The sequence below is a fragment of the Panthera leo genome, chromosome B2 (assembly GCF_018350215.1).
Source record: "Panthera leo isolate Ple1 chromosome B2, P.leo_Ple1_pat1.1, whole genome shotgun sequence".
Taxonomy (NCBI): Eukaryota; Metazoa; Chordata; class Mammalia; order Carnivora; family Felidae; genus Panthera; species Panthera leo.
This window is the reverse complement of record NC_056683.1, coordinates 18,646,939-18,660,705: the sequence shown is the minus strand read 5'-3', so window position 1 is coordinate 18,660,705 and position 13,767 is coordinate 18,646,939. Positions and strand designations below refer to the sequence as shown.

General features: G+C 37.8%; 1 protein-coding gene across 1 annotated transcript in view; it reads right to left on the bottom strand.

The window, feature by feature from the left end:
- The window catches only part of LOC122220629, a 256,097-nt gene that overhangs the window by 131,015 nt on the left and 111,315 nt on the right, over nucleotides 1–13,767 (bottom strand). The window contains exon 10 of the mRNA XM_042940353.1: nucleotides 12,833–13,010. Within this exon, the coding sequence (XP_042796287.1) occupies nucleotides 12,833–13,010 (178 nt within the window). The remainder of the gene's footprint in view (nucleotides 1–12,832; nucleotides 13,011–13,767) is intronic.

Below are 13,767 nucleotides of genomic sequence, written 5' to 3'. Positions count from 1 at the left end.
ATCTGGATTGAGCAATTGTTGACGGCCAAGTACAGCGATGGAAGATGTAGACCTAGGGCCTATCCTCAAGAGGCTTGTAGTCTAGATCAGGAGACATACAGATGAAGGCACAATTGTCACGAAGGGAAAGAACCCTGGGGTAACTCAGTGGAGGCACTGAATAGGGCCTCTTTGGGCTTTGGGAAGGAAGTCTTAAGCTAGATTATGAAGGATGAAAAAAGAGTGGCAGTTAAAGGCTCTTCCTGATACAGGAAATAGCACGAAAGAATACCCTCAGGTGGAAATCACGTTGCTTTATTTGTAGGAATTGAAGAAAACCAGAGCAATCAACAGCTGCACATCAGTGCTTCTCAACTCTGGCTGCACATTCGGATCACCAGAAGGAGTTTTGTAAGGATAGCGATGTCCAGGTCCTGCCCCCTGAGAATCTGATACATTTGTTCTGGGGCAGAGCCCAGACAAGAGTATTTGTTTAAAGCCCCACAGAAGATTCGATGTATAGGCAAAGTTTAGAAAGCACTGTTTTTATTAGGTTTGTTGAACCACAGATTCCAGGCAAATTTATGTTTAAGTGTGAATAGACTTCTTTCGGAATTCATCCACATTTTGGTTAATTTCAAGTGGGTCTTAATTTTTTTTTTATCTTTAGTCAAGTTCGAGTGGTCTGCTTTGTACTAACAAACTCACATCATATTAATCGATTTCAATATATGCGGCACATGACGCAAGAATACATAGGGGCTCTTTGTTTCCTCTCATATATGACAGTACTTACGTTATGGTCATTGACGAGAGAAATCTAGTAAGAAGGAGACCATGGACTCCCAAAGAAATATACTTCCAAAGATGGATGAAATGCCTATTTGCAAAGGAACATGGCATTCATGTAGCACCCACACGGGATCACAGGCTGAAGCAAAAAATAATTAGGGAATCAGGATAGAGCTATAATATTATTTCAAAGGTTCTTTGAGATGGACTTCCTGGATACATGGCTCTAGTCTCATGCCCCCCCACCCACGGAGGGCATATTTCTGACCCCTATATCCTTGACCCATCTCACAGTATAACATAGTCCCAATATATCTTAATAATGCTGGATAAAAGTGAGTGTCATAGTAATCTCATGTTCTCTAAGAAAGTACTTCTCTACACTTGTGTGGCTCAGCCTTTCCAGAAGGTATCAGAGCCCTGTTCGTCCTTATTTTGTCCTCAGGCCAAAACCTACAGCAATTTTGAACACAGTAGCTTATCCTGAGAGGGCCCAGAAGGGAAAGTACTTAATAAGATTAAGACACTTAAAAATTAGAATTCCAAGTAACATTATTGTTCCTTGGTGATTTATTACATTTCCTAAATTTCACAAGCAAAAATTTTTTTTTCTTTAAAGACTGCTATTGCTGCTGTTAGTTTTCTTATTTTTTCTTAATAGAAAGTATCAAAGAATTGTTTTTTAAACTACTCTGCTTTTTTTTTTTTTTCCTTTTCTCCTTTACCTCAGAGGAAGAATTATCCTTTCTGCTTTCCAGGACTAACCTCTCCCATCTATCTTGCTTATGATGGGAATTCTCCCCAACAGACCCTTACACTTTTGATTTTTCCTCCTCCAGATATTTTCCCATCGTTTATTAAGAGAGGGGTAAGTATTCATCCATTAAAAAAAAAAAAACACACAAGTACAATCTTCTCTCAACCCTTCACCTCTCTTGAAACTCCTTCACCTCATTTTCGAGAGCGTCTTCTATATCCACTGCCTTCATTTCTTCTTTTTTGTTCCCTCCTCTGGTCATTGCAGTCTGGTTTGCGCCTCATTTCTTACCTATCCTTTAAAAAGGCATCAAAATGTACTTGATTTGCAAAGCAAACCATGGTTTCGTCATTCCTCAAGGATGAGGAATGTATCATGTATCACGTAGGAGCTGCAAAGTCTAAAGCCGGATTCAGACCTACCGGATCAGAACTTGCATTTTAACTAGATCCTTGAGTGATTTGTATGCATTTAAAATTTGAGTAGTGGGGCGCCTGGGTGGCTCAGTCGGTTAAGCGTCCGACTTTGGCTCAGGTCACGATCTCGCGGTCTGCGGGTTCGAGCCCCACATCAGGCTCTGGGCTGATGGCTCAGAGTCTGGAGCCTGCTTCTGATTCTGTGTTTCCCTCTCTCTCTGCCCCCCCCCCCTGTTCATGCTGTGTCTCTCTCTGTCTCAAAAATAAATAAACGTTAAAAAAAAATTAAAAAAAAAAAATTTGAGTAGTACTTCAACAGAGTAATTTACTGATGTGACCCACCCCCCTGCTCCTTTCTTGAGATGCTTAAAATTCCATAGCCTCCATGATACCACACATTCTGGTCCTTCTACTTCATTTTTTAAAAAATGTTTATTTTTGAGAAAAAGAGAGAGGGAAGGGCAGACAGAGAAGAAGACAGAGGATGTGAAGCAGGTTCTGCCCTCTGCACTGAGAGTGGAGAGCTCAGAAAGCCCAAGGTGGGGCTCAAACCCATGAACTGCGAGATCATGACCTGAGCCGAAGTCAAACAACTGAGCCACCAGGCGCCCCTCTACGTCTTCAGATTGCTCCTTTTCAGTTGACTCTACCCTTTTCTTTCTTCTGTCCCTTAAATTAAGGTTTTCCTATAGTTTTCCCACTGTCTTTTTTGTGATTTAGGCCCCATCTCTATTAGGATGACACCCACATGTCCCTCCTGAATTTAAATCCATTTTTTTTCCAACTTCAAGCTGGTCACAGTCTTACTAATTTCCCCAATACCTTAAACTCAATTTGATCAAGGGGCGCCTGGGTGGCTCAGTCCATTCAGCGTCCGCCTCTTGATTTTGGCTCGGGTCATGTTCTCATAGTTTGCGAGTTGAGCCCCGCATCCAGCTCTGGGCTGACAGTGCAGAGCCTGCTTGAGATTTTCTCTCTCCCTCTCTCTCTTGGTCTTTCTCCCTTCCTCTCTCTATAAATAAATAAACAAATAACACACAAACTTTAAAAAATTTATACTCAATTTGATCAAAACCAATTGGTCACCTTGTATCTGAAATCAGCCCCTTTAGGTACCTCACCTCTTATAAAAGCAAGACTATCTTCCTAGATACCCGAGCTATAATTTTCTCATTTCTCTTTATGGCACAACTTTTCATCTGCCAAATCCGGTTGACTCGACTTTAACAATTCTCTTGAGGAAACCCTGTTGATTGCATCTCGCTGCCACTATCCTATGCCGAGCCCTTACCATCTCTTCTTCTTTGGGCCGATGCGATGGCCTTCTTACTGGATTTCTCACCTTCACTCACTCCTTTGCCCAAATCTATCCCCATACGTGTGCTGGAATCCTACAGTTTGTTAGAGTTCTTCCAATATACTCTGTACCATTCTGACTTCTTAACTTCTCTCGTGGCTCTTCTTTTATCCAAAAGCATTTCCACCAGTGAATTCCAAACTACCGTTTTCACCCCAGGACAAAATTGTGAAGTTAACACACATTTTCCAGATCACTCCGATATAGGATTTAAAACGGGATTGCATTAAAAAGAGTTCATGAGAATGTCACCCGCCTCCAAAAGCTCACTTGTTTGTTTCTGAGAGTCCATCCGAGGGTTTCACATGAACTCACAACTCACAGTCTGCTTACTTATCTTGTCCCACAGCGGGCTCTGTGACACCTCGGATTACAGAATTATAGTATAGGGAACACAGTATATGCATATAACACAACCCAATGCGTCACAAGGTAGCATGTACTATACTGTATTGTAAACTCCCATGTCTCCCATAATTCCATTGAGGAGTTTCTCTCTTTCAGAAGGTTGCTCTTTCCGTGTGGTCCCCCTCTCCCTGGGAATCCCACTATGAGATGACTGAACCAGAGAACACATCTGATTAACAGGGTACATTTCCCACCTAACTCCTCTAACTACGTCTTTCTTATTCAGCCAATTGCATCTGCTTCACTCCTCCAAGTTTGAAGTTTGTTCCAGAAAGCTTGATGGTCCTGAATTGTGAATAGAGTGCTGGTAGACCTTCCCATCATGTATCCAACACGCGTGTGTGTGTGTGTGTCTGCGTGTGTGTGTGTGTGTGTGTGTGTGTATTTCTCAGCGGAGGAGTATGCTTGGGCTCAAGTAAGCCCCTGCAGGGTGAGGATTGCATGCTATTTTGGTTTGCATTCCCAGAGAATTTGGCGGCCTTCTTTGTTGACGCTGGTTACACAATAAAACTTGCCCGAATTGAGTGTTGCATCAAAAAACATGTATAGATGTTGCCAGAGACCATTGTGTATGCCATGTAGGTACACACAAAACAAAATTATCAAGCATAACAAATATTTCCCTAGTCTGCCCCCTAAAAAGTAAACCAGCCTAAAAGATGGTAATAATGCAAAAATTATCATGGCTCTTTTCTTCTAGCCTTTCATAAATACGTTCTGGCCTCAGGCATCCACCTATTTGCAAGGCTGATCACCGCTCAAAATACTGGCCGTGGGGTTAAATTCAGAATCCTCTCAAGAGTGCCTGTGTGTGTCTGTGTGTGTGTGTGTGTGTGTGTGTGTGTGTGTGTTTGCAAGTGAATCTTAAAGTCACTTTTTTCATGATTTGCAAGTGAATTTTAAAGTGTTTGCAAGTGAATCTTAAAGTCACTTTTTCATGATTTGGGGGGTAGAGTGGATTCAGCAGATTCTGTCTGGAGCCTGTCAATGTGAGACAGCTTGTGAGAGATCATAAACATATTTTTCAGATAGAAACGTTGCAGCCATGAACACATCACGTGGCCACCCCTTCCCTAAGGTTTGCTCCTTTAATTGTAAATAGCCAGAAAGCCATCAAGCCAGAGTTTAATAAACTTTTAATTTGAAATGAATTACCACATGTTGTGTTTGTTTACCCATTATTAAATCTCTTAGCAACATATCAGTGGCAGAAACAGCATACTGTAGCACAGCCCTGATATATTAGAAAACAAACCCATGGGGGATATTAACTGCTAATAATATGTTTAGGAAGCCTCTAAGAAAAATAAATAAATATAACCAATGTAGCAGAGACACGTATTTGAAGAGGTTGCTATGTTCCGTTTTTGTATAAATCTATTCTGAATGGGAGCAAAACATCCCCGCGCAGTCTTGGACTATACAGCTCAAATCCGTCTCTGAGCTGAGAGCACAGCAGATGCAAATCAGCCTTTTCCAAGCATTTTCTTCAAGCATAAAAGATTCTTCCTCTCACGGTACACAGTGTTCTATTGATCATGTCAGTATTTCTGTTTCTTGGAATACCACCTGTCTTCCTTTTAGGGGAACTGAGGGCAGCGTTCTAAAAGCTAAGTTCCGAGCATGGTGCAGAAGGTGTGGAAAATATAGCCACAGTCCCCCGAGGAAAAACTAGAAAGCAAAAATGATCTGGTGACGAAGAGTCTGAGAGTAATTGCTTTGCGTCTTCAGCTCAGTATCCTAAAACTAGGTTAAAATGTCAGTATCACTGAAATATTATTACTGTTAAGGCAGAACCTATTTTCCCAAAAGTTGAAAATTCTAAAATAAGATTTTTGGTTCCATGCTTAATCCTAAAATGTTGGGAGGAAAAAAAACAAGGAAGAAAGAAAAAGAAAGAAACAGAAAGAAGGAGGGAAAAAAGAAAGGAAGGAAAAAAGAAAGAAAAAAGAAAGAAGGAAAGAAAGAAAGAAAAAAGAAAGAAGGAAAGAAGGAAAGAAAGAAAGAAAGAAAGAAAGAAAGAAAGAAAAGAAAGGAAAAAGAAAGAAGGAAGGAAGGAAGGGGGAGGGGGAGGGGAAGGAAGGAAGGGGGAGGGGGAGGGGAAGGAAGGAAGGGGAGGGGGAGGGGAAGGAAGGAAGGGGGAGGGGGAGGGGAAGGAAGGAAGGAAGGAAGGAAAGAAGGAAGGAAATCTACATTACACATACACATTTTTTAGTACCCCACAGTGGCTTGAATTGACTGGACATTTGAACTTGGAATTTAAACAAAAAAATCAACTGCAATGTTTTCTTTTTATCTAATGAAATTATAATCATTTCTTCTACATTTCTTGATTTGTTAATTCTTGATGATCTTCAACCATCAGAAAAGATTTAGACATTTATTTCCTTTTCTATATCTAAGACTCCCAAATTACACAGGTAATATTCGAATGTTGAAGTAATTTGTTTTCACAGAATAAAGGCATCCCAGACCCTCCTGTTGGAAGGCCTGACCATCTGATTCAGTATAAAGAAGAGACATTGGGCTGAAGTCATTCTCCTATAGACACACAGTAAGTCTCAACCACAGTGGCCACCCATGTCCTCAATAGAACTGCCCCACCAATTTGGAAAGAGGCTAAGTCTGGCATTGGCTGGCTTTTTATGCCACTGTCTGTTTTTTCTTACACTGCCAGTGCCTTAGGCTCATTCTATGTACCCCACCATTCCATCCTCCCCTTATCACACCAAGCATATTGACAATAGCATTGTTATCCACCTAAAATAAAAAAAAATTAAAGTCTTAAACTTATTGAGCTCCAACACAGAATGCTTAAACTCAACTTAAACCTGTGCATTTTGAGGACAATCAGCTCTACTCATTATCCTGCAAAACTAGACCATGATGTCAGTCACCCATCTTCTCTGGCTACAAGTAGAACAAACCCAAGTTCTCAAATGTGGGAAACAATACACCTTCATCAACTTGCTTGATAGTGTTGGCACTGACAACCTAGGTTCAGTATATACAGTAGTCTCCCTATCTGGGGCTTTGTTTTTCATGGTTTCAGTTATCCGCGGTCAACTGCATGGCAGAAACCAAAAGATTTTCCTTCTGACATATCGTCAGATCAGCAGTAGCCTGACGCTACGTCACAGTGCCTGTCGTTCACCTCACTGCATCTCATCACACAAGCATTTTATGATGTCACATCTACAATAAGATACTATGAGAGAGAAAAAGAGAGACTACATCCACATAACTCTAAGTACGGTACTTTGTTATAATTGTCCTACTTTACGATTAGTTAGTGCTGTTAATCTCTTACTGTGCCTAATTTATAATTTAAACTTCATCATAGTTATGTATGTATAGGAAAAAACATAGTATAATATTTCTAGGGTTCACTACTATCTGCAATTTCAGACGTCCATTGGGGGTCTTGGAACGTATTCCCTGCTGATCAGGGAGGACTACAGTATCTCATATCTAATTTATTTTCACAAATATTTGTTTAAAGCCAAGTGATGTCATTTGATATATATAAATTATGTATATAAAATTTCAACATAACCTTCCCAGTTATATGTAACTCTATAAAGGGACATTTGTTTGTCTGGAGGTGGTTGGTAATTTAGTAATCACCAGCTGATGATAATGGTTTCCTCACAAGCAAACAGGTCAGGCTATGGAAGCCGAGGGCTTGTACTAGACCCACCTCTTAGTGAAGAAAGCAGTGGGTTCTAGAAATTGAGTCCAGCAATCAGTGGAGTCCTACTCGGCTCAGCAAAGCATAATCTCCAAGGGCTTTGGGAAACTCCAGACACAAGAAACATTTATCAGAAGTTGAGTATGAAGTTCTGTGTTGCCCAGCTGATAGGCAGAACAAGCCAAGAAGGCAGATGCTATTAGGAAATCAAATACTGCAGGCTTTAGATCTGGCCATTATGGCAGAGATCCAATATCACTTCCCAGGAAACACTGCTGGTTCCCTGACCTATGCTCTCAACCCAACGCCACCTTACTCTACGCACTCTCCGTGGTGGAACTCGACCACTTAGCAGTTTCAGGTAGGGTCTTTGTGTTTATGCCTCTCTAATGGACACATTCTTCTCCCTTACTTTCCATCTCTCTTCTGAGCTTCATGTGCATTTTCCCAAAGATCTCCTAAACATTTCTACTTGGATACAACATGGGGATCTCAAACTCAGTAGCTCCAAAATCAAGCTCCTGTTTTTTTTTTCCCTCTAATCTTGTCCCTTTTCCTTTATTTAATACTATCTGCTGGTTAATATTCATGTCTACCCATGGCTAAAATATGAGGAATCATCCTTAATTATTCCTTACCATCAATATTTAATCAATCAACAGGGACATTCTTTTCTTAGTCCTATAGTTATTCTCTTGCACTTTTTTAATACTTAATACATTTATACTCTCTTCTCCAACTTACTATTGCTGCCTTAATTCAGACCTCTTCTGTGGCTGGCATTAGTCTAAGTTTTTGTTAACTCATCTGATTTTAGACATGCCCTCTTCAAATAAATCCTCCTAAAAATTACCAGCGGGAACTGTCTAAAATGGAAATTGAAATACATCACTTCTCTTCTTAAGATCCTTCAGTTGCTACCCACTTAATACCAACTTCTCATCAGCTTCAACAGACACAAAAAGACACTGGAGAAAATAGTGAGGGAAAGTTATTACTATTCTAGAATGAATACATGGATAAATGGTGAAAAAGAGGAAAAGTAAGAAAGAATAAAGACTTTTTCAGATATACAATGGCTAAGAGAGTTTGCTACTTATAGACCCAAACTGTAAATGGATTACAAAAGATTTTTTTCAACAAGAAGGAAAATGGAACCAGAGTGAAGACAAACTATATAAAAAGCCTATGAAGCACAAATATTGACGAAATGTGTCAGTAAATTAATTTTCTCTTGAGAGTAAAAAAAAAATAACTGAGTTTTCTGTTTAATGAAAGAGTGAACTGAAAGCATAGCCAAGAATAATATGAGAGTACATGGAGGTGTTTAATAGGTAGGCAAAATATACCAAAAGTCCTTGTCATGTTCAGGAAGAGAAGAGAAAAACCAGATGGAGTTAGATTTTGTAAAACAATTTTTAGGGGTGCCTGGGTGGCTCAGTCAGTTAAGCATCCAACTCTTGATTTTGACTCTAGTCATGATCTTACACTTTGTGAATTTAGTCCCCTTGTCCGGCTTCCCACTGGCAGTGTAGGGCCTGCTTGAGATTTTCTCTCTCCCTCTTTCTCTGCTCGTCCCCCATTCATGCTCACTCACTCTCTCTCAAAATGAATAAACTTAAAAAAAAAAAACAACTTTTAGTTAAAAATGTAGATAAGAAAATTCAGGATGACATCTGAAATAATTAATAAAATCTATAGATAATGAACAGCAGAGGATAAACAAAATAAAATTATTTTTGGTGAAAGAGAAATGCAGGAAATAAAGTATTTTTTAAAAGCAAACAAATAAGGTGGCAAAACTAAATTGCAAAAAAACATGTTATCAGCAAGTACAAATGTAACAGCAATAACAATAATTACAAAAAATTAAATTCATCTATTAAAAGACACATATTAACTACTTGTCTTGAATACAAAACTAAAATCTAGATTCATGCTGCTAAGCCATACTCAAAAGAACACCACAGATGAATTTTAATTTTTAATTTTAATTTATTTTTTTAAAGATGGGCTGTATTTTTTTTTAATTTTTATTAATGTTTATTTATTTTTGAGAGGAAGAGAGAGAGAGACTGAGTGCAAGTGAGGGAGGGGCAAAGAGACAGGGAGATGCAGAATCCGAAGCAGGCTCCAGGCTCTGAGCTGTCAGCACAGATCCCAATGCAGGGCTCGAACTCACCAACCATGAGATCATGACCCAAGCCAAAGTCAGATGCTTAACTGACTGAGCCACCCAGTTGCCTCGAATTTTATTTTTTTTAATAAATATTAGAAAAACAACATATGCCATAAAACATTTATCAAAAAAAGTTAGGTGGTAGTATTAACAGCAGAAGAAATACAATAAAAATTGAAGCATTAATAGGCACATAAAGACTACATCTGTATGAAAGAAATAATTACATATAAACTAATAATCACAAAATTGCATGCATTTAACAACACATCTAAAATATATAACACAATATTGATAGCACTGTAAGGACAAATGCACAGATGTAGGTCAGAATTGGTGATTTCACCCATATCTACCATATAAATAAAACTGAAGATAAATAACTCAAGCTTTCAAATCAGGACTGAAAAGTAACTCTTCCCCCAAACCTGAAGAAAATAGGAGTACAGAAATAATAAAGCTAAGTATAAATACATGGAAAACAAAAGATCAACGGAGAGGGAGTCTCGGTGGAGATAGATAAGCAGTTGTAAATGTTTAAAAACATGAATAAAAAGACAAAACCCAACCAAAACTGATAAAGAAAGGCGAAGAAGGCATATATTAACCAATATGAATAATGAAAAGAAGACTGTAATTACAAATTTAGTGGTATTGAAAAATTACAATAGTATTTTTATGTATTTTCCTATAGAAACATAAAATATCTATGGAGTAATACTCAGAAAACATTGGTTTCCTTCAAGGAGAAGAACTAGGTTCCAGTGGGAGGCAGATTTTATTTTGAGCAATCTGAGTGTATTCCCTAGTCAAGAAAACTGGAACAAAAGGAAATAAACTTTAAAGATAATAAACTACGAATACAAATGTAATATACATATATCATGGGTATAATGTATAACATATATTATAGACTTAATACTTGTATGTATAATAACATATATTGTATTATGTACATATGTATATAATATAATCTAAATTATATACATATATTATACATTATATATAATCATATATAGTCATAGTATTACTATAGATTATATGCGCAATAATACTATGGCTAAGTTAATTCAATTGATTTTTTAAATGAATTAAATAGAATGAGTGAATAATCAGTAACAATCAAAGATTGAATTAGAAATCAAGTACTTCCCATGACTCATTTCACATTAAAAAAAGAAAAGTCCAGAACTCTTACAGATTAATAAGAAAAAGTTTTAGGGGCACCTTGGTGGCTCAGTCGGTTAAGTGTCTGACTTCAGCCGAGGTCATAATCTCACAGCTTGTGGGTTCAAGCTCCTTGTCGGGCTCTGTGCTGACAGCTCAGAGCCTGGAGCCTGCTTCAGATTCTGTGTCTCCCTCTCTCTCTGCCCCTCTCCCACTCATGTTCTCTCTCTCTCAAAAATAAATGAACGTTAAAACAATTTTTTTAAAAAAGAAAAGAAAAAGATGACCCAGAGGAAAAGTGAACAAAATATAGGTATAGACAGTTCACAGAAGATAAAAACCAAATGGTCAAAGAAACATTTGGAAAAAATGGTCAAACTTAGTCATATTCAGGAATATTCTAACTCAAGCAAAGAGATATTTCATTGCAACTGAAATGGCAAAACTGACTGTAACAAAGATTGATAGGATGTGAGCCAAACAAGATCCTAGACATCTGTTAGAAGGGCAAATTGATACAACAATTTTGATGGCAGTTAAGTGTGTGCCCTGTGATTCAGTGATTCCTCTCCTAGGTAGATAGATGCTAGTGAAATTCGCACCTATGTGCTTAAGGAGAACATGTCCAAGAATAAACACTGTAATCTTGTTTACAATTGAGCCAAACTTGAAACAAAATATAAAATAAAAATAAACACATTTTGTTAAAATCATGCACATTGCTATGTATGCAATTATACGGCAAAGGAATCAATAAACCAAAATATATATAAGTCTGTGTGTATGAGCTGTGTAAATCTCAAGGATAATGCTGAGAGAAAATAAAGTTGCAGAAATAGGTATAAAGCATGGTTACTAACATAACCTTTAAAAACATAGAAAAGACATTATACATTGCTGATAATTACATATATCTGTAGGAAATGTATTGAAACATACACGGAAACTATCAATAGGAAGTCTAAGAGGGTTGGAACATAAGTAGCAAGCAGTTCACAGGTGACCTGAATCACATGTAAAATGTTACGTTAAAAAAAATGTTTATTTATTTTGAGAGAGAGAGAGAGAGAATGCACTCTTATGCATGCTCATGCAACAGGGGGAGGGACAGAGAGAGAAGGAGAGAGAATTCTAAGCAGGCTCCGTGCTACCAGCTCAGAGCCCAATGCGGGGCTCAAATTCACGAACCCCAAGATCATGACCTGAGGCAAAATCAAGAGTCTGGCGCCCAACAGACAGCCACCCAGGTTCCCCTAAAATGTTACTTTTTAAAAGAAAAGGCGTAGAGCAAAGATGGCAAAGTATCAAGAATGGACACAGCTGGTTACTATTACTGGTATATGTTATTTGCTGAACCATATGTTTGAAATATTTGCTAATTTCCGAACTAAAAAATAAAGTCCTTACTATAGTGCCTGGCACAGGAAAAACATGTATCACATGTAATTATTATTACTGGTAAGTCTTCTAATATTAGTTGTACTACCAGTTCAGCCCATACTCTTGCTCCTGATACTATTATTACTGCCAGAAGATACAAACTGTTAAAGAATCTTGTACATCTTTTGGTAAAGGAAATAATTCTTTCGCAAAAAATAATAGTAATCGCTAATATATCCCTTCTGTAAGCTGTACATTAACTACTTCAGAGAATGTTATTTGCTTATTTAGTGCTTGATTAAGCCAGTCTTTGAAAACAGCTTTATGAAATAAACTATATTAGCTGAAGACTGCTTTATGAGAGTATGTTCTCTTTCATAGCCATTTGTTGGTTACCACTCTTGTGAGCAAGCAAGAAAGTTCTAGAGCTTTACTTTAAGCCACAAGTCCGTGGAGAAAGACCTGTGTTTCAATGAAGTAATTCTACAGTTGATTATAATTAGTAAATAATTATGCAGTATGGAAACTAATATTCTTGTCAATGATTACATTCTCTTTAAACAGCATGGCATAGAAATAACTACATTAATAATTAAAATTTCTTTCTCAGTTTTCTACAATATAACACAACTTGAAATATTAGTAATAGAATGCTGAAGACAGTCAACTAACCCTGAGAAGAGCATAGGAAGGATTTTAGCCTTACCATCCAGGGATGAACAAATGTTTTCTTCTGTTTGTTTCTCTGAAAGGCCAGCCGTATTCTCCACGCCTGATTCTGCTGTCTCTGCTCCAGCCATTAAAGAAACTGGAAATTCGGGAGGAAGCTGAGTCTGCCTTTCATAGGTTGTTTGATCATCCAAACACAGAGGAAGTTTAATAACCTATTAAGAGATAAATCTCTTATCTAAACTGTTGAAAATATTTCACACACAGTGAATTTTACCCTAGAACAATGATACAATTTGCAAACTCTAAAAGGTCAATGGCGAATCAATTTTCCGAACCTTATAATTGCTTTTGTTTGGCGGTTTTACAAAGTATGCTTTTTTTGTAGTAACGATTTACATAATTGCTTTAGATATTTTCATTGCTCTATTTAGTTCTTAGTTTTTCCTCTGTTTTACCTTATAATTTTCCTTAATATCTTCTTGCAAATAACACTATCTGATACTTACGCTGGGATCAAGTTAGCAAATATTCATTCTGTATTTACTATCTCCAAGAAACAACGTTTTTAGTCCAAAAATAAAAGACAAAATTGTAGACTCTGGGGGTGACTGTATGGGTTTCACTGTGCAATTTTTTTAGCATCTCTCTATGTTTACAAATTTAATAATAAAGTGCTTGGTGGAAAAACTCCATGACGTTGGAAGTGAAATATTTAAGAAAGTGAGGAACTTTTGCCAGGGAAAAGTTAAAGGCTATTTTGCTTGCATAATTTCTCCCCTTGTATTTTTTCACATACCCTAGGGGGACGAATCAGACCTGTTCCCCAGTCTCCACACTCGGACCGTGAGCCTGAATTCTATCCCGAAAAGCAACATGGTAGAACGTGTGAGGTCATGGATTAGCTACGTGCTCTGGGTTGGCCACAATCTCTTTGAGTGTGATATTTTTTTTCCACTCACAGACACAGGA